The following is a 27,280-nucleotide window of genomic DNA, read 5'->3' on the forward strand; positions in this document are numbered from 1 at the left end:
TTTTTAAAAAGTGAAAAAGCTGGGATTATCTTCACCGTTATAAACAAACCACCTGCAATAGTCATAACTTCTTTTTGTTGTAATTTCTCAGTAAAATATGTTCATATATACCATACTTAATAAAATTGTACACAATATTCCAAAAAATTGCGGTTAAAGCAGTTCACCTAGTTTTGCTCTGTAAAAAATATTCAAATATTGAAAAAAATCACTGTAGACTTATGTGGATGACTGTTTATGGGTGACATTTATCTGCTAACGGGTCCCTCAACGCAAATTTGTAACTAGAATTGTGCCTTTATTAGTATTTATTTTAAGACTAAATCTCACTCATATTTTCCATCTCTTTTCATTATTTTGAGTCTAACTATTATTTCTATCTCCCTTTCTTGTTGGTTTTTCACGCGTTTGTGTTATTCTAAACTTTTTTGTTGTTTTGATTCTGTACCATGGTTGACTTCTCTAAAGTCTGTAGGCTACCGACCATTTACTTATCACTCCATATCAGGTCTCGAGTTAGTTCGTCCAGCTTGTTATGAGACTGCAGCTGACTATTAACGTTATCTTGTTATTCTGTTTCTAGTTATGAGTCCTGCTAAGCCATATTGAGCCCATTTGCTTCGGTTATTACTTTTTCAGTTTGCATACAGTCTATGGTTTGCAGCTAATTGCCTGTTTGGAGTTATCTGTAGGATTTATATAACTAAGTGTTTGCTGTTTTTTTCTTCGTTTTTAAGTTGTTCTGCATCTCTTTTGCAATTTGTCTCTATCTTTGATAAACAAAAAATATCTAAAGTCTACTTAAAGTGAAGCTAAGGTTTAATGTCAATTTTAAATGGGCCCGTATCACTTGTAAACCAACCTGAACATGTGAGCAACTAAAGCGAACAGTGTCTCTTTTATTTTACTTCGGTTAAATTTAATTAAATAAAATGTTCAGATCTTTTTTTTTTTTTTTTTTTTTTTTTTTTGTATTTAATTTAAACTTTTAAACAGGCTACTTATTCACTGTCCACCCATTTATCAGAACATTAGCAGCAACGGTTAGCTAAACAGTACGGTTGCTAGGCGACACAAATAGGCTACAGAGCGGTTGTCTCATATTTGACATAGGTGTGACATCACTGTGACTCAGCCAATCAAAGAAGACGATCGCCACGGCTGATCGTTAAAGGTGTGTTACAACCTGGCAGCGTCATGAGCGTTGAGCCTCTTCTACGTAAACCTAGGCTGCGAGTGCCAAAACCAGCTGCAGGGGGCATCGTCGTCCTTGCCCGCGGAGATTCCCTAATCTTCCCCAGTCTTGAACACACACATGCTCTCTCACACACACAAGCACGGGCTCACCCCCTCCTCCTGCCAAACTCCCAGGCCAGGCAGCGTCGCCATACGGAACATCCTGCCCTCAACGGAGAGGGGGAGGAGAGAGGGTACACAAGTGTGTACTGAGAGAGGAAGAGCGAGACGGAGTCTGACGTTCCCGGTTACAAATTATAAGGTTTAGTGCACAAAAACTCAGAGAAACAGACAGAGAAGAAGAAGGAAAGGAGGCCTCGTGGAAACCGCTTTGCTTTGCTAGTGACTGGGAGCAGCAGCGCGTGAAGACCTGGATTAAAGAGCCCAGATAAATGGTCGCGCAGACAGGCGGCACGCTGTGAAGTTGGACAGACTACCGAGACACCGAGAACTAGCGGCAGCAGCAGGAGCAGTCTTTGCTCCCTCCCCCTCCACCTCCCCGAACCCCTCGAAGGCAGTGGCGGCACCGGGAGGCTGTGTCCGCACACCCTTACCATGAAGCTGCCCTGGCTGTTCGCGCTATCGGCGCTGCTTGCGCACGCCACCACGGTAAGCCTGAGCATCAGATCCTTTGTTAACAGGAGAGCTCTCGTCCTCTCAGAAGTGCATTTTGTCTGAGAGTGTGTGGATGTGTGTGTGTGTGTGTGTGGTTGGGCTACAATTAATGAGACAGCGGTGATCGGTAGGAAATCCTGCACTCGACCTACATATCAGCGCTTATTGGCAGTCCGCGACTCCCGTCAGGGGGGGCCAGCAGCTCCACGGCACCCCACCCCCCTCTTTTACGCACTCTCTCTCCCACATCCTCCAGCCTTTGTGTCTCAGTGTCGGGGTTTATTGTGGCCTGTGCTCCCTCGACTTAGGAGATGTGTGTGTGTGTGTGTGTGTGTGTGTGTGTGTATGTATCAGTAATTAGCGGGCTGTCTCTAATTGGGTCTGATTACTGGTGTTGGTGCGGTGCCTCGTTGTGGAGTGTCTGTGTTACCAGCTCACATCCTGTCGTTAATTTTGGGGGGGCTCCAGTCATACTGCGGCTCTAACGACTTTTATCACCGGATTGCCGCGCGGATGGAGAGTGTGGGATTGGGCGCGCGCGTGCGTGTGAGATAGAGATTGGATGTCCGATCTTCAGCCTGGGAGATGCACGCAAATAACCTCATTGTCGGAATGCCAGCGCTCAACCGGGGCCATCCGCTTGTATCAGGAGGTATATACGTGTGTGTGGGGGTGTGTGTGGGGGTGTGCGCGCGCGCGCGCATTAGCGTGTACTTGTGGCAAAAAGTGGGTGGGGTAACGGGGGAAGTTAACTGCGATGCGGTGCGCGAACGCAAGCTGGGATGGAATGATGTCATCGGGAACTGTGAGAAAGGGAACTGATTGGGATTGCGCGAGCCCATCCACCACCTCTCTGCATACACCTCCTGTCCATAGCCATCCACGCTGAGTTTCACCCCCCTCCCCAGCATTCCCACTCCTTCCGTCACCGATGAATCCAGATTTATCCTATAAACAGGAGGAAGACGTGGGACTTGCTGGCGCGCTGAATCATTGAGAGAAAAGCAAACGACAACTAAAAATATTCAAGATGCAGATCGGCTTTGGAAGTCTATGAATTGATCTCTTCTTTGTAATTATGTGATTTCATGGCTTACTATAAAGATATTTTTATGACACAACTCAACGTCAATCCACTCTCAGGTCTAAAATATGCTGTATTTCAAGCAGCAAAGCTCTTTAACTTAAAGTAATTTAATTGTACTCAGAGCTGATTAAATTTATGTGGATATCAGTGGTGAAAACTCTGAAAACAGTTTTAAATGCAGAGACTGCCAACATCATCTGGCAAGCACGTGAAGGTATTTTTGGGCCTTTTAAGGCTTAGGAGTCCCTAGGTAGTTGAATGTGGTGCTTTCTTCTCTTCAGTCACACTTTAATTTCTCTACTTAAACAAAATATTAGTTACAGAAATGTGTTGAAGATCCATTTAGCTGTTTCTGCTGTGAAGCTGTGGCAGTTCTGGCAGAGACTTTCAACACTCGCATTACTTCTAGGTCAGCTGGCTGTAATCTTTGCCAAAGATCCTTGGCCCCCAGCTGACCTAATCTGTCTTTAAGTGTACAGATGGAGACAGGTGTGACACACATACGCGCACACTGAAATATTAACTTTGTCAGGAGTGCACAGATAGATGCAGGTGTTGCTCTTATAGGTGACGCATATACATCATGTCAACAAGCTAATAATTACAAGACTCATCACAAGCAACACAGGCCCCTTAACAGTGATACACACACACACACACCTCACACACGCAACCCATTGTCATGTGCATTTGCTGACAAGATTTTTCTTCAAATGCCTCTTGACTGTAAACCAGCTGACATGGTGTGTGTGTGTGTGCATGTTTGTATCTTCAGAGTGATCTCCAGTGTCACGTCTCTGTGGGCATTTCCTGTCATCCAAGTACTGACATCATATCCGGGAGACTATATTTTACATGGGAGACTGATTTTCCCACAGACATCTGTGTCCTGTGGATAGCCAGTATAATTGTGTGTGAGTGTGCGTGCATCCATTTGCCTTCATGAGAGCCGTGACTGTCCATCTGTCTGAGTGTGTGGGCTCAAATCTAGTGAATATCCACTGCCAAGCGCTTGTTCTCACCAGCCCTCTCCCTTCTTGAAAAGTACGGGGCGGAAAAGCGTTGTTCTTGAGGATCATGTTTAACTCGTGGAATGAATCAGTGTTTTGTGCCTCTGATAGCAGACAAAGCCCCCCATAGAGAGATGAAGAAAGAGGGAAGGATCAAGAAGGAGGAAAAAAATAGCCAGAGAGAGGCGGATTGAAGGAGAGTGTGGAATGTGAGCGGCAATTTGACACAGGAAGTAGGTTCTCCTCACTCTGCTGGAGGACAAAGTCCCCTCACACACACACACACACACACACACACACACATGCTGGCAGGTAGAAATGCTCCTTGGGTAGAGGAGGTATTTCAGGTGTACGCAGACGATGGTATGGGGGTCACTTTCCAGCGGGTTGAGGAAATGAAAAGGATCACGGTTCATATCCGGAGCTCAATTCAGTGGCGACGTCTGGAGGTGAGCCGCAGTGGGAAAAACATATCTACCTTCCCTCCGCCCAGTCTCCGCCCTTTGGCTGTTTGTGTCTGGTCTTTGATGTGTACCCAGACTGTGCAGCCGTACCAGAGAGCAGTTTCTTATCATGTGGGTTGGACAGAGGTTCAGCTGGAATTTATTTTTCTTTCTAGCCGATGAGTTTTCATGTTGGATTCAACTCTGGCAGGGAAAGGAATTTCACATTTACCATTAAATAGATGTGTAGGTAGAGAACGCCGCTTCCTAGAACCTGTTAGTTTGATGTATTCCCCTGCGAGTTCAGAGAACAACACAGCAGCTGGTTTTACAAGTCACAGCAAGAAATGCACAGGTCTAGTAATGATGGCTGCATCCCGCCACATGGAAGAGGTCCCGCTGTTGTACCTGACGTTTTACAGGGCAGCTAAAGGGAACTGAGTCATCATTAATGTTAAGTTCAGCTGTGCTTCTGCTGCTGTGGCAAGTCAAAATGTCTGCTGCTGTGAAAAAAATTGGGGCTGCAAATCTGCAGCCAAGCCTGCAGTTTAAATTGTTAATTAAAAGTTCTGTGTACAAAACTCTGTTTAAATGGGGTTGTCATAATTGGCCCCGAGAGGGCTCAAAAGACCTCGCAGCAGACCTTTTTTAACCTCCGATGTCAAAATTGCATACTAATAATTTAGATGTCACATCTGAGTTCTGTCTGGCTTCGTTTGGAGAAATTTGTGCACTTGTGCCCCCCCACCCCAGTGAAGAGCACATGTCTTTTATGTGTGTTCAGCTAAAAAAGCAAAACATTTTCAAAAGAAGTTATTTGAACATTTAAGACACTTATGGTATGTCTGCATTGCATATTTAACTAAATAGATGTATTTTGGATTCTGCATTAATTAAATAAATTTCAAAGTATTCCAAAGTGTCATGCTGTACTGACAGATCTGAATTCATTCTTCTGTTCATCAGCCATCTGTAATAAGCGGTCAGTGCTGATTATCCAGAGATGACAAGTCTCTATCTCCGTCTCAACGGGCTAAAATGCTTGCATCATGACTGTTTGAGATAAAAGTGCTGAGAAATAAATCCAGGCTTCACAACAGGATTATTGTAATTCATTGTAATTCTCATTGAATTGTATATCAGCTATATTATGGCTGGTTTTGCAGAAGGTTCAAAATATTGCTGATCATCTTCTAACAAAGACAAAACGAAACCCTGCAGCATCTTTCTGAATCACCATGTCTCTAAGACCTGACAGGCGTTGCTCTCAGAGCTCCATTTAACACAAGGAGGGACTGAGCGTTTGCTGTCTTGACATGAAACTTAGGACGTGTTACTATTAAAAACGTCAAACTGCACTCACCTCCTCAGCATCCTGGTTTTTGTGGGAACGTCATCCGGTTCACACATAAGCATATTTGAAAAGATTAAAAAGCATTTTGTCTGAAGGAAAAGATTACACACTAATTTCATCAGGTTTTGTTATTCAACCTCATAAAATATAGAGTATCAGAATAGGAAATCAGAAAGGACCTTCGAGTACTGCTTAATAGATGGATTAATTTCAGAGCTGGGGAAAGCGTTGACTTCACCCCTCATCAATTCTTAGGCAAAAAAAAATCTTTGTAATTTTGTTTAGGAAATAGTCATCTCCTATGATGCAGCTACAATTTAACATATGTTGTGGGGGAACATGTTTTTGATTGAACTTCCAGGCAAGCATGTGTTATTGTTCCTTGTAGATGAAGTAAACATGTAATTTGTGGCTCTTTAAAACCAGTCATTGTAAGGAATCTAGTAGACCTTCCCTTTTTACATGTTTTTAAGTCTTCAATTAAAGTAGCCTTTCTTCATTTTGTAGGATGCGCAAAGTATGAGGTTGCTTCCGCTGTGAAGTAGAACATGTTGAGGGCAGACGAGGAACAAACAGAAATGTCTCAAAATAAATGACAAATTGGTAGGCTTATTTAATCAGTCTGCATGTAATGAGTCAGACTGTCCTGCCATGTGTTAAAGGTTAAAAAAAAAAAATTAAAGGGTTGTAAAAACCTTTGTTTTGCAGTTTTGTTACACAGCTAGCATCCTACCAGTTTTAGCCTAACATACATACTTCCTACTTGGGAAAAATGTATCCACTAGGCTGTCAGTTTGAAACATAAACAAACAAAAACTCTGATCTAATAATCTGGTCCCTGATATTCCACCAAGTGAGTTAAGTATTATAAAGTAAAAGAAAACAGGAGTTTCGCCCAAAGTACATGAGATTCCTGGAGGAGTAACTAGATGGTTAACCTGCACATGTGGAGTAATGTAGCAAAAGTGTGTAAGTCACATACTGGTTTACTGGTTTCTAATGCTGTTTGGTTGGTTGTTTCTATTTTGATCTCTATGTTGAGTGTTGCATGTTCACTCCAAAAAAGGGTATGTGTTATTTTAAACAAGGTTCTGTTTTCGCTCCTCAGCCCACTTTTAGTCCCACATTTTGCAAGACGAATCCTAGTCGAACATGTTCAGGTCATTAAAAAAAAAAAAAACAGCCTAAACTGATCCAAGCTATCTTTTTTACGACGGCTAATACACATGTACAAACATGCTTGCTTACATACGTGCACTAATGCACATTAACACTGAAGTCCCGATTGTCTTGTGCACACACACGTGCAGCGTCTGTGAAGAGCTGTGATGGTGTGCAGTAGTTTTTGTTGATTCAGTGAGTCAGAGGGAGACGGAGAACGCTTGGAGGTGTTTTAGGTAGGTCAAAACAGGCTAGAAACACAGTTGGTGGAGATACTAAAAACCGCACACGCACCCTTACACACACGCGCACACACAGAGTCTCCCTTGCAGTAATTGGGCAGCACTGCACAGACATGCTCACACATATTCTCTGGAGTGGGGGGTTAGATGAATATAGAGACAAGAAGTGAGACAAGGGGGGGAGGCACGGAAAAATGGGAGGTGCACAGACCATAGGGTAATGAGGAATAGTGAAGGAGCGGATGGTTTAAGATGGATGGGTGTGAGGAGGAAGAAAGAGTTAAGGTGATGGTAATATGGGTTTGCAAGTCTCCTAGAGAAAAAGAGAAACAAATCAAGACTGGAGTGATGTGAAATGTAGAAAAAAAAAAAAAGAAACTGAGAAAATGATTGGAGTAAAGAGACCAGGAGTGGGAAGAGAGCGTGGAAGGGAAGCGGGCGAGCGAGTGAATGGGGGAGAAAGAGAGAAGATGGGCGATACTGGAACATGCAGAGAGTCAGAGAAAGAAAATGAGGCCTGAATGATGGGGATGACAGCGAGGGGATGGAGATGGAGAGATGGAGATGGAGCCAGGATGGAAGGATGTGGAGAGGGTGGGGGAGGGAGGCGTGCACTGCTCATTCCCAGGGGACCATGCTCTACCTGCTCTCCATGGCCGTCGCCATGACAACCACCATGGCTGCCGCTGTCACAGCTTTATTGCCCTTCTCTCCATCCCCTCCCTTTTTTTTTTTTTTTATTCTTTCATTCTCTTGTTTTTTCTTTGTCCTTTTCCTTCACAGCTTTTTCTGTCTCACTCCTATCTTCTGTCCATCCTTTCTTTTACTTTTTTTCTTGGCCTTCCTTCATGTGACTGCTTTTCCTCTTCTTCTTCCCGCCTTTTACTTTTACCATCTATCCCTCCACCATGAATGAGAAAATCGAAATGCAGAAATGGCAGTCACCTTTAACAGGGACGGGTGTATTGGAACGTGCACATGCTTGTGTGTGTGTGTTTGTGCGATTGCAGGACTCTAAATTAGAGAGCATAAACACAAGGCCATCTCCCCAAACCACAAAGCATTCTGGGATCTCTGTTACAGCCTTCGCTATAAATAAAACCCCTAGAAACAGGGCGCCTCCTTCCCACTAACAGACCTTTGTAAGTCTCTGAGTGAGAATCATAAATGTCTTCCAGCGTAATTGTAACTATATGCCACGATATTCATTTTCCACTCATACGTGGAAGAATTTGCATCTGTTTAGGATCACTCTGCTTCCTCTTATGTTTCCATAACTGCAAAGTAATTATATTAACAGAAGGGCAGATGGGTAGGGTTATGCAGGGCTGCCCATAGGAGCTGCTGGAATGTGCATTTCCTGGCAGGCAGCTGATAAGAGCAGTCTGAGTCTGGGATAAGGTCGGCCTTCACACTCTCAACTAGACTCAGTAAGGTCCCTTTGAGGTTGACCTTAGTCTGACCTCTCATGAAAAACACAACTCCCTTCACCCATCCTTCTGTCGGTCAGTCTGTTCGAGTAATAGTCACTTTTTGTTTTAAATTTTACATTTAATGTCAAAAAGACCTTTTAACACTTAGCAAAAGTGGATAACTGGTTGTTGTAAAAAAAAAAAAAAAAGAAAAAGAAAAAAGAAGTAGACTGTGCCCATTCCTTACAGTCCTGAGCGCAGCATCTTCATTGAAAATTTGTGTGAACATCAAGGGGCTGTTTTACCATCAATTCCGATTTTAGTCGGTAGAGGTGGGAAAACCGAATTGAAAAATCGAAAATCAGGATTTTTTTGCTTCACAATTTTAAATAGATTTTTTTAAACAAAAAAATCTATTTTTTTTCCAAACAAATAAAAATAATCCAGTACAAAAATGTTATAATTTTTTATTGTTTTTATTGGTCTTTTTACTTGTCTTCTGGGGCGTTAAAGCAGCAGAATGATGATCTGGCTACTGTTATTTTTTTCTAATTGAAATCAAGAGATATCACGAGCAAAAAAATAAGTTTTATACATTTATTTTGTTTTTAATCTACAAAAATCGGCAATATCGAAGAATTGTGAGAATCGCAATTTAAATCTAATCAGGACCCAAAAAATCTGAATCGAATCGGGACAAAAGTGTATCGTCACAGCCCTATTAGTCGGTAATACCAGAGACTACTGCAGAGTCATTTGGGACCAGACTGAATTCCAGTTAAAGACAGTCTCCCTGCAAAACCAGATGTCAGTGGTTATTTATTTTCCTTTTCCTTTTAGCAGTGTAATAAGGGCAATATTTCCTCAGCTTATTGATTGCTTGTTGTGAAGATGTTCTCTTTACATGGGCTCACAAACGTCTATGAATATCATTAAATCATGAAGCAGCGCTCTGTGTGATACTTCGGTTTTCGTTCAGTAAAACTATACCATCCAGCTCGAAGGTAACTGCATCTGTTAGCACTGGCATGAAACACTTTGGGAGCTGCTACTGTTGACCATCATGGCAAGTAAAACCTGCCAGTAAAGGACGCGGATTGCTTGAAACAACTGTGCGTTGGCCCCAGCACATAGCTCGGAGTCTGACCAGATGTGATCTCTGGTAATTGGTATCTTGTTAAAATCCAGCTGCACTGCAAGGCCTGTTAGAAAGAAAGCAAAAGAAATAAGATTTGCTTTCTTTTTCTTTGCATGTTTAGCACCAGACCAGTCTCATGCTGAATTGTGAAATAAATCCAGAAGAAAATTATGCGTAACCTCATTTTTTGCCTTGTGCAGATGGGACAGAATTACCAGCTCAAAAAAAGGAAGATTTCAAACATGCAGCAGATGTTTTGAAGCAGTCTGTTTTAATAAAGCAGGCTGTAATGGTATCCTAATCCAATTAGTTTTTAGTACCTTAACTCAACCAAGTTTAGCTAAAATTATGAAGTTTAGGTGTTTAATTCTCACAGTAACCGAAAGAAAACCCAATTTTTAATTGTATAAAAGGTATTAAGCTGGACACCAGCCTCCAAATGTGTTTTTATTATTTAGGAAAAACAAAAAAAACCTGGTTAATCCTTGAAGGTTTTCTAAATGCACACCCATATGGTTGAAAAATGAGAGTTTTGCCCTAGATGGAAAGAAAATTAAAGATTAGTCAATAGGATTCTTGATAAATTGCCATGAGACTGTGTAGTGACAAGCACAGTGCAAGTCTTCTGACTTGCACTTCCTGGGAATGCCACAGCTGTTCCTTTGGGAGCCCATCTCTGAAAATAGCCACTCAAAGCACAATGAGGACATTTGATTGTATGATGGTAAAGAGTGCACGAAACAATGATGCACTGGAAATGGAGAGCAGGGTCCTCCCAGGAGAATGCCTTTTAAAGCTTTAAAGAAAGCGAGAAAGATTAAGTCAAAAGGAAAAGGCCTCCAGTATAATCTAATTGATTTTATGTGCGATGTATGGAAATGATTCATCTTGGATATCAGGACTGTTGTGTGAAGGTTATTCTTGCTGTTCTGTCTATTGAATGGTGATGCTTGGCAAAATGCACATTACATTACCTGGTTGGCACAGCTGGCTCCTTGGTGTTGTTTTGATTGCAAGTCATCAGATCAGAAAAATAAAATTACAGCCAAGATTGTTCCTAAATTCCTGTGATTCATACAGTTTGTCATCACTTAATTTGTCATGTAGTTATTTTATGAACAGAAATATTTCAAAGATTCATTTTTAATGCCCCTCCACCCCTCAAATAAAACCAAACATTAGATTACAGTGAGTTTTTTCGTTGTCTGTCAGCCAGTTGGAGCACAGTTTCTTACAGTAACATAACCTTGACTGAATTCAAATTCATTGTAACAGGATCCACTTGTGGGATGTGTGTAACCTGTAAGCGAGCGTTTAACTTTGCTTGCAGAAAAGTATTTATGGATCCAGCCTTCACTTCAAGCTACCTGAGTGCTGCACAAAGGGGTACTTCATACAGGTGTGTGCTTACATGTGAAACGGAGGCAGAGAGGGCGATAAAGGAGCACACGAAGGCCGCCTGTGCAAGAAATACTGAGTGCGAAAGGCACGTGACTGTGTGTGTGCGTTTAAATAATTTAGCCCCGCGTCCCGACAGAGGAGTGAATGAGGTCAGGAGCTCATTGCTGCAGCGTTTTCGCTCTCTTCAACCATTCATCTTTACACCCTCCGCCCACCAGCAGTCCTCATCCTCCATCGCTGCAGAGCTCGGCATTTACTCTTCCCGTCTCAATAAACAGGAAGTTAGTAACAAAAGACTTCCCTCATGTTGCTCATGTCCCTTCAGTTATCAGTAAGCCATGAGGGAAGAGTATCAGTCCAATTAAATGCAAACACAGAAACCTGCTGTGTGTGTTTTAGTGTGTATGGACCCTCTGAAGTAAACCTTTGAACCTGTTTTTTTTAAGTGCTTTTTCAAACATGTTTGCAGTTTGAAGAAGCTAATGAGCTGTGTGCGCGAGATAGTGCTGAGCGGCTGCAGGATTCTTTCCCATAGGGCCTTTCTCAAAACACTTCACGCCGACACACACATACACACTTTTGCAGCAGCAGGTGATTCATTCTTAATCTTTCATTCCAACAGTTGTGGATTAGCCCTAATCTTACCCACAGAGACTGAGGCCTGAAAGGCTGACTGACACTGAGAATGTGCGTGTGTATTGTATTTTTTTTATTTATTTATTTATTTTTTTAGCTGTGTGGGATGTGATAATTGTTTCCCTTGTTGGACTGAGTGCGATGTCTGGTATGACAGGACATGATATGAGTGAGACAGATACACCACAAAGACTGGCAGGTCACACGACAATGAAACATAATACACAGCAGGAGGATGATGAGGAGGAGGGACTCTCAGAGGAAAGCATCACCTTTTTATCATGCACTCATTCTCACAACACTATAAAGTTGATGTGCATTGCGCCGGTGCCTAATCTCTCAAGAAACTTGTCACTTATTCTCCTAAATAAATAATGACACATGATATATTGTTTTAATATAAAGTTTCTTTTAGATTTTCCTTCAGAAAATATTGTGTTATGCATCCCAGGACCACCGGAGTCTGCTTTTTATATATGGGCTGTACCGTTATGCCCAACACACAATGTGACATACTGTAAAACATGTGGCCCAGTCACAGCCAAACAGAAATTGTATCTTTACATCTACTAACACACAAAAACTGTTTCCAGCTAGACAATTCCCCAACAAATAAACCTGAACAAAGCAGCAAGGTGCAGTGACAGAAATGAGATATTGTGTGGAGGCGGAGGACAAGAGATGTGAGGAAAATGAAAGAAGAACGAGGGCGGAGGCAATCACAGGCAACAGTGATATCAAAGGATGAGGTGCTGGCTGAAGTGCAGCTGGAGCAAAAGAGAAGCAGATTGGTAAAAATGGTGGATTAAAAAAAAAAAAAAAGAAAGAAGGCAGAGGGAGCTCATCATGAAATGGAGGGAGAATGGTGAGGGACGAGCTTGAGATGGGGTGCAATGGTGAATCAGCAGAGAAGCTGATGAGTGAGAAAAACGAGGTATTGAAGGCAGTCTGAATGGGGTGGATTGGTGTCCTGGTAGCAGTGGAGAGAGAAAGACTGGTGGTCAACGCGGGCCTGTAAAGAGCTTAAAGCAGCTGAGGCGGATTGAATTGAGGGAACAACCTGGACAGGATTACACCAAGGCAGAAGAGAGAGGGCGGCTGGAAGAGCAAGATTGTATCATAACCCACATATTTCACTGTCCCCAAGTCACCGCTGGTGTGTACAAATCCCGACCACTTTACCACAAGCACATTTTAATGAAGAGTGAGCTTGCTTTACAGAGCGGTTATACATAACACTGTAGAGCTAATCTATGTGTTCAACAAACCATTAGTTGCTTCAATATACTTCTTAATTAATTAGTCGGTGAGTAATGTTGCCTACTGAGGGATGAAGCTATCTTTAGGTTTAAAATACCTTTTAGAAATGAGTGCTCTCACCTAGAGCCTGCCATTTTACACTGGATTCAACAAAATGCACATTTTACCCAATAAACCCCATTATCTGTTTGTTTATTTAACTGTGCGACATTAGTCTTTTAAAGGAATACGTCTGAACTTATAACAAATGTCTCCGCTGAGTGAGAGGTAGGTTTTCCGTTGGTTCAGTCAAGGACACCTCCGGCATTTTCAAAGGGGACTTCATGACAACAAAAACCAGGATGCAACTGTTCATTTTATTTTATGGAAACAATGAGCACCAAACAGTGTAATTCACTGTGATTTACTGACACGATTAACACTGTGGTGACTCATTACCTGTGAAATGTGAGTCATACATTGAATTATGGGTTTATTACTCAATTTACAGACAAGTGAAGAAAACCTTTTGCTGTGTTGCTCATGGTTGTCTATGAAATCTCTGCTTTAGTAATAACTGTGAAAATTATCCCTGTTTTTGCTGAAAGTTTTTAACATTTCTTCAGCCCAACTGGTTGATAATCATGTGAGAAGCAGTGAAGAGTTTAATTCAATCACGACACATGATGCAAATATAGAATGACATGTAAGACAACACAAGAACCATTCATTGGGGGGAAAAAAATTCAGGAAAAAGTAAATGTCTTATTTCCTTTGCTAGTTCCTCAAGTCTTCTGACATTAGTTCATCAGAGTTAAATCAGCATCTCACGATAAATGCCTTATTAGATCACAAGCATACAGCATTCAGACTGTGCAACCCATTAAAACACAGAGCATACGCCACTGTCGCCTTTATCTGGAGCTCGTTCTGTCACCAGATATTACAAACTGCGTGATTAGTATTCAGTATCGAGGGATGTTTATGATACATGTCGAATCACTTGGCTCATGGCAGACACTTGGCCCGCAGGCTGGACATCACTCCAAGGTTGGGGATTGGCTTTCAGCTCGCCAAAATCAGTCAACCAATGAGAAAGGGCCAAAAGAGTGTAGCAAGGTCAGCTGCTTGGGATGCCTTCAGAGCAACAGTGATTTGTTTACCTTCTCTGAGTGTGAGTGTGAGTGTGAGTGTGTGTTTGTGTGTGTGTGTGTGTGTGTGTGTGTGTGTGTGTGTGTGTGTGTGTGTGTGTGTGTGTGTGTGTTTGAAGGAAAACAATAGGTATGGTCTTCTACACAGTTTTGTAAAGGTGCGTCTATCCATTTCAGATTGAATTTTTCCAGGCTGATTGGATTTTTCTCCCCTGCATTACATGCATAAACAAAGCAAACAAAACAAAACAAAACAAAACACACACATCCAGCTTTGCACCTTTGGCCCATCTATCCCATCAGTCCCCACTGCTGGTTTTTTTCTGTAACCTATTCTCCAGTTCTACCTCACCTCTCTAAAACTTTGCCCCTCATGCATCGATTTTTCTCCATCTCATTCCCTTCCTGGTGTTTGTGCAGTTGCATGACAGTCATTAGCCTAATTACACAAACTATAATTACATGAACGCACACACAGATGTTACCTTGTGATTCGCATCAATGTTTATCAGAAGAAATGTGATTCTCATCATCGTCCATGTGCGCGCGTGTCTTTTCGATTTGGACTAAGAGGAGACCATTGATTACCATTTCTCTGTGTACTTTAAGTGCCCCATCACACACACACTGCTTCACAAAGGCATCATGGTCTGTGAGGCGCTCTCTCACTCGCTCACAGCCACATTTCTGAGGCCTTTTGAAAAGTTCCTTAGAAACACGAGAAAAGTTCCAGCCACAGGCGCCACGCCCTCCCACTGGCCCAGCAGAAATGGGCCCATTGAGTTGGGTTATAATCACACTCTCTCACACACACACAGACATACACACACACACACACACACACACACACACACACACACACAGACACACACATAAATCCGCATTCATCCTCGCTCCTTCTCCTCTCCCTCTCCAGCACTTCATAGAAGCAGCCACAAAAACACAGCAATTGACCCACCAGTTAACCAGCCACATTCACTGTGCTGCTTCTCCAGTCAAACGTCAATACACTCGCAACACACACCAGCACTCCTCGAACGACAGAACCTCGAGACACACCATCATAAACATAGAAAATAAGCTGCAGTGTATTGTGATGTGTGGGAGCTGCATCAGGATCTCAAGGCATTTTTGTCAGCAGGACAGTGACACACACACACACACACACACACACACACACACACACACACACACACACACACACACACTCTAACACAGAGATGTATGTTTCATAAGGTCATATATAATGGAGAAGGATTCTACGTAAAGAGGTTTTGTGTGTGCTCATTTTGTGTGTGTGTGTGTCGGCCTCGAGATGTGGTCTTTAATCCCCCTGGATTGTCAGATTAGTGTAACAGCTGGGTCCTACACTCGGATATACATCTTGCTGCTCTGTGTCTTAGAGTGTAACACCCCTCCTCCTGTCACACCGCTCCCTGAGCGGCTCTGTGCATTAGTGTGTGTGACGGACTCACAGCTCCACTCTATTACACAGCTTCAGATCGGCCGATGTGTCACTATCCAGTCATGTGACCCCTACTGAGCGTGTGGCGAGCTTCAGTGTCAGCTGCTCGTTTTGTCTCAGACGTTACAGGTCAAACACACTCTGTCTCAGAGGACAGTCGCTGCTCTTTCAGTCCCAGTCGGCTGATTGTGTTCAAAGATGACACAAACAAAATGAAAGCGTTTGCTTTCCCCTTGAGATGTCATTCCTGCTTGGTTGACATGGTTGTTTTAATATTATACATATCCAAGAGTTGCTTTTTAAAAACCTACAACAGAGAAGCAACTGGTCTTCCTGTTTGTAGTGCAGCCAAGCTAACACAATCTGTGAGAATAAAGAATTGAATTAATAGTTTTTCACACAGCAGCAGCCCATAGTGAAGCAGTTTGATCATCCTTCAGCTCTGCTTTCAACAACTTGCTCCTTTTCCTACCTTTAGTCTACAAATGAAGACAGTCACCAAGTCAGAGGCAATGTGCAGCATCACTCAAGGTCACTTGTAGTCGTAGCCCATGATTTCAAAGATTTTAGAAGACAAAAACAAACATTGGATTTTTTCACATTGGTTTCCAGCCCAAACTTGTCCAAGTTATTGTAATGTCTGGTTCCTTTTAAAGGTAACACGACAGTGTGAACTAGTGGAGGGGAATGCTGGTCCTGAAGCGCTGCAGTCCTGCAAGCTTTGTTTCCCTGCTTTAACACAGCTGATTAAAATCGAATGGATACAACAGCTTATCAAGTTCTGCTCAGTGACTCATTAACTTGAGTCTGGTGTGTTTGAGCGGGGAAACATTTAATACTTAGAGGAAGAGAGCCAAGGTTCCTCACCACTGCTCTAGACCTCAAGGCAAACAAGTTGCAGACACAGTAGCTGCGTCCATCTTTCATGCATACATTTGTTTGCATGAAAAAATGCTTAAAATCACTGTTTACTTTTGTGGACTGTCATTGTATTGACAGTCATGTTAACTCTTACCTCTACATTTTATATGAGCATCATCCTTTGCTGTTTTCTAGAAAATGATCCAGATTTGCATTAGAATGAGAAATTACTGCTCTATTAATCCATAAAGTTAAATTCAGCTCCTTATATCTGTAATCCAGCTGACAGACTGATAAATATTTGTGAATAACATTTTCCCCCTAAATAAAATTCACCCTGAGCTTTGTAAGCTGAAAGCTGTTCATGATTGGTTTCCACTGAGTAACCCAGAGTCAGCAGCAAATCATGAAGCTTAAATCAGAGAGATAAAGTTACGCAATGATGGATTGTATTCATGCTTCGTTTCATGCGAATCCCCCCCTTGCTCTGACAGAAAATCTGAATCCTCTTTAGTAATAACAGCCAACCATTAACAATAGAAATATAATTACAGGGGAAAAGAAGTAAAGCTATGAGATAGGATTAAAAAAAAAAAAATCAGGTTCCATTAGTTTTATTTCTTCTTTATTTTTATGATTATTGACTTGGTATGAAACAACAAATGTTTATGAAATGCTACACACCACTGGAAAGCTATGGTTCTTGAGATTTGAGTGATGCAGATAATTCCAGCCTAAAATCATGCCTGTAGATTCTGATCCTTATTCCTGACCAGTAGTCTATGCAATTTATGTATGAAGTCACACTGAGCTCCAGTATCAGGTGATACTGCAACAAAAACCATCCTTTTACATCAACAATGGTTTGATGAAAGCTGTCCATTAAAATAATTAGGACACAATACATCTTTTGTCTATAAAAACACTGTTCTGGGCAAAAATTAGAACAATTTTGAGAGGTTAATATACAGTCAAGTCCAGTTTCATCATTTAAAGATTGCTATAACAGATTCTAGAAAAGATGCATCTAATGAAGAGTAGCTGCCAAACCAACACTAAAACATTTTACTGAACACTGAAGTACACTTACCACTGCAATAAGCTGATTTGGATCTATTATTATATTTTTGAGAACAGTTCATGTAATGTGAGATAAATACTGAGTCTGTGCATGAAAATGGATTTAGATTTGCATCGAGTGATCCAGATTCATTGTGTTCCTCCAGCATGCACCTGTTCTGTCCCTGCAGCTCTTTGACCAAGCCGTTCACTGTACCATATACCATATTTAGCAAATGCATGCCTTTCCAGAGGGCATTCATCACTTAGATCATCTTTGTCCCTATAAGTCCGTAGAGGGAGATAATATTAGAAAAAAATGCAATATGCTTTTTCCACAGTGGTTTGGTGCCGTACTAAGCTGCAAGCTGGAATAACAGACTAGAGCCAATGTAATGCCATCCTCCCACAGGCTTTCTACGAGGAATGAATACAGCTAATGTGTCCGCGACTTGGATCAGCCACTGCAGCGCTATCAGGCATCTGATCGCCAGAAAGGACTAAAAATAGTGGGAGTGGGGAGTTTTTTCAGTCATTTCCTGGTTACCGTGCATGAACGTGTTTACGGTTTTTACTCGGTGGTTCACATTGACTGCTCACAGCGTGCAGTCAAGTGTGAAAAAGTTAGACAAACATGTAGGAAAAGATCAGAAGGTGCTTGGCAAATGTTTCTCCCTTCCCACTCAGTTGCTGCTCACAGCTTCTCATCTATAAGTGGGTTGCAGTTTTTTTTTTAAATTTAAAAAAAATTTTTTATTAAATGCCTAAAAATCTTAGATGTACGTTGATGATGAGCAACAGAATGGATAATACCTCTTTTTAATCAGACAGATATTTAGTAGTAAATCTTATTCAGGTTGATTGTATAGACATTCAGAGCTACTTCATAATCATTAAACCTCTAATTAGTGTAAAACGGCTCTGTGGGAACAAAGACTGCCTGCTCAAGACCCCCTGCTGATACTGTTACTGTAAAGCATCTACTGTCATTAAATGATAGCTCAACTGTTTAATTTGACGCCGTTTTACTTGCTTTAGTGCTGGATCAAAAATCCTGGAGAAAGTAAATAAGTGCAATAACTTTATATTTAAGCAATATATTTGGAAATGTATTTTTAGTGCTGCTGAATGAGTTGCCAGCTGCAGATATAGGCTTGAATCCATAAACAAACAAAAAAAACATTTAATTCTACTTATCTGAAGATAAAATTGCTAAATTCTTTAATACATACCTTTTCAAATTTGCTTAAATTTGAATTGTGTGCTTGAAGGGAAAAAAACAATCATGTTGTCATCTACAAGAGTACATCAGTGAGTTCAGACAAAAAAAGTTATTTTCAGATTGTATATTTTTATATTGTGTACTCTACAACATGTACGTTGATATCATGACTATTTACTTATAGCGTCATGCAGAAAATACATGCAAATGTTAAAAAAAACTATGGGTGCAGTTTTCGTGAAGTTTTTGAAGTGATGATGGTAATACTGTCATTGAATATAAGAGCTAAATACATACCATCATATTTATCAAAACTTTTAACTCATATTGCTTCACACAAGATAAGCCATTCTTAGTTACTGGTTTTAATTAGTTTGCACAAGTTCTCCAACCACTGTGTATAGATCCATTTCTTTTGGGGCACCATCCTGTGGATCCCTGTCTTATACTTGTGGAGCTGTCAAGTGCAATGTCTGAGTGGTTGTTGTCACTTCCAATGAATAGTAGTTTTACTCATGGTACTGCCACTTCCTCCTGTCCTCCTTTTTGTAGTCTCCATAACACTCTTGGATTACGTTATTGTGCGTTTTCTGTAGTTTAAATAACTGCATTTCCCTCTGATGACACAGCACACACACTGAGTCATCTTTTGTGTTGTTTTGTTGCATCTTCCCCTACATTTCCCATATTGTCTTCAAACATTTGCAATGGAAGGTTGTATCATGGTTTAGACTAGCAGATAGTCACTTTATTGTATATTTGATATACACTTATAAATCAATTACACTTAAGTTAAAATTAGACTTCAGGTGACTTTTACTCACACAAACAGCCATTTTCCTTACTTTTAAACATTGTGGTCCTCTACTTATTAGCACATCAGAAATAGTCAATGCCATTCGAACGTATTAAGTAAACGCTTTACGTTAGTTTTTATCATAATTTCCAAAAAATGTAATAATGTAGCACTCGTAGATGAAAATGTGAATCTGTGCTATTTTGTCATGTGTACATGTGAATAATATGCATGGTTTATGGTTAGAAAATCCTAAAATAAAGAGACAGGATTTATTTGATCACTTTGTTTGCAATGTTCAGGTCTCAGATGTTTTAGGATTTAGAGGAGCTCAGCTGACGTCATTGCTACAAGATACTGTCTCGACATCTGACTGCCTTTGTGCATGTGTTTAAAAGGTGTCACAGAATGTGTGAGTGGAGTGACTGTGCATAGGCTTCCTGTGCTAATCTCTGCTCAAGGCGGCAGGTGTCTTAACCAGGCCATCACCTGGTAACCTACACACACACACACACACACACGCACTACTTGTCCTTTATCTCTCTCACATCTTGTCTGACTGTAAATGTGCTGCCGTCCAGCCTGGCTGCCTGCCCAGTTGGTAGATGAGGAAGAGAGAAGGGTGGAGAGTGAGACGAAGCAGAAAAGCAAGAGATGGAGGGAGATTAGAGGTCACTGCTGATGGGGTCGGGGATCTACTCAGGAAAGAAAAGATGGGCGTGAAACAACACAAACAGTGAACAGGCAGTAAATAAGTTTCTTGTAATGGAGGGCTTGTACCAATAAGTGCAACCTTTCCCATCTTCCCAGAAAGATGGACATCAGGGAACAATATGGTTTAAACTTCGTATTGGTGTGGGTCAGACTGTTCTGGAGAACAGCAGCTATAAAGACATGCATGTGATCTCCACCTTTAGGGAACTAAACTGCTGGGAAACATGAAAAATGACATAGCTGCAACTTTACCCAGTTCTCAAGCTTATCTAACTCAACCTTCTGCCAGATGATAATTGTCTTTTATAAAGCTAGAACTGTCACACTGTCTGAAAACGACGAGTGAAGAAGTTTGACATCCAGCGCCTGCGTTTAGCCAGGACACTCACAAGGAGGTTTAAAACATTCATTGCAGTAATAATAGAGACCGGCACTGCTCACGTGATGGCTCTGGAACAAATATGGGCAAGCTCGACACAGACTTTCAGTAAGTGGAACCTAAATTATTAATTAAGATACACACACACACAAACACTCACATAGACACACACACACACACACACACACACACAGAACCATTAAGAGTAATATACATCTAAATGCTTATATACTATAGGAGAAAGCTGCATAGGTAAAATTACTTAATCCAGGCAGTTGTACACCTTAGAAGATGTAGAGGCAGATGTTTGTGTCACATTGTGTCAAAGATAATGTTGAGATGAATGGTTAGATGATGTGCTCCACAGTGTATATAACAACTTGTAGTAACACAAGGCACCATGATACCAGGATGTTTAAATACAGTATGATAGCAACATTCAATTCAATTCAGTTCAGCTCCATTCAGTTGAATTCAGTTCAGCTTTATTCAGCTTTATTTATATGACGCCACTTCACAACACAGGAAGACCTGCACAGAAAGGAGAAATATCTAAATGGTGGTAATGCTGTTATATATTTATACATTAGGGAAAAGCACCAAGGTGCTCAGTCCATCAGGGTACGTCCCCATGGCTGCATAACTAATGGATGGCAAGACTACCCATAACTATACGAGTGTAACCTGGACAGTTGGGCTCTGTACATACAGACTCCATCTCAGGAGATACTTGTCTCCAAAAGATTTGTTAAAAAGGAAGGTCTTTCTTCATATAGTCTTGTAAAAAATAAACTAGACTTATTTTAGGTTTTATATACCAGGAACCTCTGCTTTTAGAAGGTAAGGTCATTAGAAATCCGGTACTGCTAATCAAATGTTTTATTAACTAATCTTTAGCAGATGTTTTGACAGCTGGTTGTGAGCATTCAGGTGTGATGATGCCTTAGGTTTGCCAAGTTGCATCTGAACATAAGACTTCAATGTTTTAATAAAGATGAAGCACAAACACCTCGCATCTCCTGTCAAGCACGGTGGTGGAGGGGTGATTATTTGGGCTGCTTTTGCAACCACAGGATCTGGACGCCTTGAAGTCCATCTCTAAGGGCTTGTTGTGAACAAGTCATGTAACAGGACCATGACTCAAAGAATGAATGTACAGATTAATGAAAAAGTAAAGAATCAAGGCGTTACAGTGGTCCAGTGAATGATTCTGTAAGGACAAGGTCTTAAAAAGAATTGGTATGCCATGCTTTGCAAGTAAAACTAGGCTCTGTTAGCTGTAAACTTGAGATTGTATGTAATGTTTAATTTCGGGGATTAAGATAAACTGAAAGAATGGTGTGATGTTAAAAATTCAACATGGATTAGTGCCTTTCGTTATGTTTCTCTCCCTGTGTTTCTCCTCAGTGCTGTGGCTGCAGTTAATGTAGGGACACGGGAAAGAGTGAGGACTCACAGATGGTGCTGAAAAGAAGGAGTTTTCAAATAATTACTCACTGTTCAAAAACTCAGATGCCACAGCAGTCATGTGCTTATTCCAAGGGAATCTCTTGTATTAAAAAGCACAATTAATTATTATTTCTCCTAAGCAGGGCAAAATTGTGTTGTGTCAAAAGCCTAATATGCTTGTGTGTGTGTGTGTGGAGTCTGCGTATTTGTGTGCCAGGCGTTGTGTAGCAGCAGACTCTCGGGTTACTGAGGAATGCATTTGAAGTCGATCACACTGAAGCTCTCTATCTACATAGTTAGCCTAAAGGGACTCTCTTAACTCAACAGAACTTGACAAACCAGTTAAATAACCAAAAGTGGTGGTGGTGGTGGGGAATCATTTTTTAGGTCACACACATGTGCCAGCTGATCTGCCAGCTGGTCTACTAATGTCGGGATGTTCTATTGTTACGACTTCCACGCCCATGCTTTCTGTAGAAAAGGCAAACACACCTTGGTATTTCTTTCCCTCTGCTCCTGCTTTTTACAGTCAGGCAGCAAAACATATATCTTTTTTTTTTTTTCCAACCGCAGCTCAGATTAAAATGTGAAACTGAACAATATCTGTGAAATTACAGCATTGTAAACTGAGGTATAAAATCCAGGCCCTGCATCTGTAACATGAGCTGACACTCTCACAGGAAAGCTATAGGATCAGATTTATAGCGCACAACCTGATGTCAGCTACAGATCAAGTTTCTACCTGAGTCACTGTAAATGTTACAACATCCCTCAGAGGACATACCTGGGTTCATATTGGGGAAAACAAAACAATACCGTCCCAGCCCTCCAACACACACACACACACACACACACACACACTCACACACACAGGAAAAACTAATCCTTTCTGCATTTCTTTTTTCCTCAATTTTATGTTTCCTGCATTTCTTTTTAGAGAAGTATATATAATTATATATTTCAAGATCCCAGATTGTTTTAAACTGACTCCAACTGGCACCGCATGTCTTACAGTGGCACTGCTTCATACGTTGCCAAAAACCAGGATCTCATTTACTTTGCAGATCCAGCTGAATACGGTTGTCATCTTATGGTTTCCTTTTATAACGAATGAGAACAAAAATGCAGCGGTGGAGGAAAATTGAGGGCAACATACGGATGATTTTGGCCCTAGGTAATCTGTGTGGTGGCGAGGAGCTTGTTGAGTCTCGTTGAGGTTAGTTAGCTATGTGGTACGGGCTGAAAGAGGAGCTCTTTATAGCTCCAGAAACGGTCAAAATGAAGAGCTGGCCCCAGTGGACTCCCCCAAATTCACGTAAAACACACCCTCACAGATTGATCTGCGGGGCACTTGTCTGCGTGTAAATACACTCACCACAAACAAAACCTGTGATTACACTCACACAGACACACACGCACTGTAATTACATACAGTGACGCACTACTGCCCACCATACTGTGATTTCACACATATAATATTGACTCATAAATTAAACATGCTGAGGCACAGGCTGATTATATATTTCTATTAAATTTTGTTATAAACATAGATGAGGCACATTTAAACACAGAGTACAGACAGTAGCTCTCAGAGCCCTGTAGGTTGGGGTGTGTTGGAGACTCTTAAATGGGGCCCTAGGGGTGAGCTCTGGATTCTCCTTGGGGGCGGGTTGTATTTATTTAAGTATGCATGTGTATTTTTTTGAAGTCATGCTGAATTCAGTGGGCTAGCCTCGAGATAAGAAATAGAGTTTGAGATGAAAGGAAACTGGGGCGAAGACAGGGGTATGCTGGCACAGTGTGTGTGGATCCAGAGTGGAGGTGGAGGGAGGCCTGGGCGAGGATGTGGGGAGTAGTCGCAGGAGCAGGCTGTGTGATGTTGTTTTTAAGGTTGACGTGGCATAACAACTTTGCTTATATAGTTGGTTCTTTGGTACATGTGAGTGTCTGTGCTGAGCAACCCGCATTTATGTGTTTATATATATGTGTGTGTCTCAGATAGCTTCTCACAGGGAGATGGGAATTTCTGTGAAAGGCAAAGGTTGCCCATAGCAACGGTCTTCATTGTAAAACCTTGGAATACAGCACACACTCTCACATTTGCACCATGCTCACACCGAGGCGTCTTTTCAGTATTTTTTCAGCACTTTCAGGGTTTGACATCACACACACTCTTCTGTCTCACAAACATACATTGCACTCGAAGCACAAAACACACACTCAGACTTTATGAAGCCCATATCCTTGGTCTGTACAGACTCTAAACAACTTAAAGTCAATTTCATTTTCAGGAGGAACATATAGCGTTTCAGCTCCACCTCCTGCTGTGATGTGATGGGCTGAGATGCTCGGGTTTCTAGATGCCATTATGCTTTTATTGGCTTTTAAAGGCATCAGGTTTCCTGTGTCTGGAGCCGAGGAGGAGATTCGGCTCCTCTGTGTGTGTACAATTAGTATCACACAGGCTAGAGAAAACAGCTCTGCAGGGCCCCAGGATGGACTTAAGATTGCTAAGGAGATAAGTTTGCTTTGGTCAGATTTACAGCGCCACTCTTTTCCAGTACCTGCAGCAAAACTAAACCTCTGCTTTTTCTTCTTTTAGGCCCAGATTAGGGCTCATAGGATACAGTATTACAAGTAAATGTCCTCAAAAGTCAATTTGAAATCTTCTTTAGGAAAACCAGATAAATCTGTTATGAAGCTATACAAAACCTCTCAGCACTCTGTTTTACTCCCACTGCTCCCATTAGCTTCATTTCCATGTGGACATGCTGCCCTTTTGATGAACATGATATTTTTGTTTTAGGTGATTGGTAAAGTCTTGTCACTGCTTTTTAGGAGCTTGCCTCGGCTAAACACATTGAGTTGTTTTCTGTCCCCTTGTTGTTGTTGACCAAAACCACACTGGAAGAACTTGCAGTGGATCTTATCATGACCAGAACACAATTAATGGTGTTAATGTGCTGCTGATTCTTTCAGCTGCTCAGTTGACAGAATTTAAAGCACCCACTGTGAACAGCCCCTTTCAAACACAGACTATGTAAAATATGGAAACCACCTTGACACCAGCTGCTGTGTAGAAAGCTTTGAAACTTTAAATTCTGGATTTGCCTTCCTCTATTGAGCCACTACTTGCCTTATTTAGATAAGGCTTCCCAGGCAGCTAGTTGGTTACCCCCATAGCCTTTGTTTTTCATACCACCTCCTAACAACCATCAGTGATAACTTATTGCACTTCAAGTCAGCTCTGCCCTGGCATTGCTTTCCACTCTGCAGCACATCTGTCATATGTTAAATCCAGTAGCCACATCTGTTTTATGAAGTCTACAGTTTCAAAAGATGCACATCACAGTTAATTTCATATGGTAAATGTCCACAGGACATATTCCAGCACTGGATATTTGGAAGGTGTGCCAGGGAATGTTATAGATGAGTGGTATGTGCTCTGCTTCTATGAAACCAGTGAGAAACTCAGGTTATACCTGTTAGGATGAAGCTTTGACTCGTAAACCGTCTGCTCTCAGATTTCAAATGCCAACATGCCCACTTTGGAAACTGGAATGTTTTTTTAATACACTGCAAACATGACTACAACATGCTTAGAAGAATTTTTAAGTTGGCAGTCTTCATTTATTTTGTTCAAAGCCTGTAGTTTAACCATAACCATTGTATATATAACAGAAGCAAGAGCATAAAGCATACATTACAAATTGATACACAATGTGCATTGTGTCTGTAAATCAATAAGCCTGAAATATGTTTGTCTTTGATGAAGAACAGCACAATTTAAAAACCTGTGTTGACTCAAACTGTAATGTGATGCTTGGGGTTTATCTCTGTAATGTTGTATGATAAAGCACATGCATTTAGTAACAGTATTAACTGACCTTTTGTAATGAGGAAAGCCTCTGAGTGCAGATGGGTGGGTTAAATATCACTGAGATCTGGGATTGAGGTCATGAGAAAAAAGAGAAATGAATGAAGCGAGGCCTGGGATCAGCCTCAAACTGACCGGGAAGCCGAGGTCATTCACTTCAGAGATTCAGCCCCCCCGAACGATCCACAATTACCCCCTGCCTGACCCCCTGAAAGCTGGCCTAGCTCACACTTTCATCTCACAGGGAAACAAGATATAGATCTGGATTATATTGGCGTGATGAGGAACAAAGACCAGTAGTAAAATGATCCATAAGAGACAGTAACGGAATCATCATGGTGCAAGCTGCTAAGCTCTAATGTACAGAAAGTGTTGCTCAAGATGTAAAATTAAGAGATTTTAAATTTGGGATAGTCATTAAAGAGTCATTCAAACTATTTCTCAAACAAAACAATTGGTTTTTATGGCTTCAAAAATAGGAAAATTCCAAAAATTAGATGCCAAACTTTGGTTTTTAACAACGGGTTAGATACAAATGAGCAGGGCCAGTGCTTTTCTGAAATTTTTTTCTACTCTGGATGTGGTTCTGTTGGAGCTCGTGTCAGTCAACACTTTCTTTGTAGTCCAGGCTCAATCATCGCGACAACTTTCAAATGCATTGCCTTTCCAGTTGGTTCTCATGAGTGATGACCATCAGAATTAACGATCAAGCTTTAGTTTACTTTTTACCTCACACTTTGTTCAGTGCACGAATTTTCAAATACTTTGGTATATGAAGACAAACAGCTCTGAAGCAAGCTATTTGTCATCCTCCTTTCCCATAATCCAGCTCGTCTCAGTCTTAAGGAAATGCATTTCAGATAAAACAATTTGTGTCAACTTTGAATTGTTTTACTTCTTCCAGACTAGAAAATGTCAAATTAAGACATTTTGGCATTTATTTTATTGCAATTTTGCCGATTGAATATTTATGTTATTGTAAATTCAATAAAAATGTATATTTTCTCATTTGTGTCTTAAGCTGTTGATCTGTGTTCAAGGCCATTTCCTCTTAGTGACACACAGAATAAGGTCAAGGTTAAATTTATTCATACAGCATATTTCCCTTAGCCTCTGCTGCTCAAAGTGCTTTACAGTCTAAAATAACAACTAGCTAAATAAAATATATGGCAATCAATTAAAAAAAAATCAATTAAAATGATTAGAAAAAAATTAAAACCAGTAAAGCAAATTGAAACATATATTTTTTTAATCAATCAACCTGTGCTAAAAGCCAGTTCATAACAGTGGGTCATCAGTAGAGATTTCAAATGATCTGGTGTTTGTGCCAATC

The 27,280-nt window shown here is 41.1% G+C and overlaps 1 protein-coding gene across 2 annotated transcripts in view; it reads left to right on the forward strand.

Moving 5' to 3' along the window:
* The first annotated feature begins 1,420 nt into the window (after positions 1-1,420).
* The window catches only part of sdc3 (syndecan 3), a 42,141-nt gene continuing 16,281 nt past the window's right edge, over positions 1,421-27,280 (forward strand). For both annotated transcript variants that reach the window (XM_079258611.1, XM_079258612.1), the window contains exon 1: positions 1,421-1,845. In XM_079258611.1, the coding sequence (XP_079114737.1) occupies positions 1,792-1,845 (54 nt within the window). In that variant the 5' untranslated portion in view covers positions 1,421-1,791. The remainder of the gene's footprint in view (positions 1,846-27,280) is intronic.

The sequence above is a fragment of the Telmatherina bonti genome (assembly GCF_933228915.1).
Source record: "Telmatherina bonti genome assembly, chromosome: 19".
NCBI classification, from domain to species: Eukaryota; Metazoa; Chordata; class Actinopteri; order Atheriniformes; family Telmatherinidae; genus Telmatherina; species Telmatherina bonti.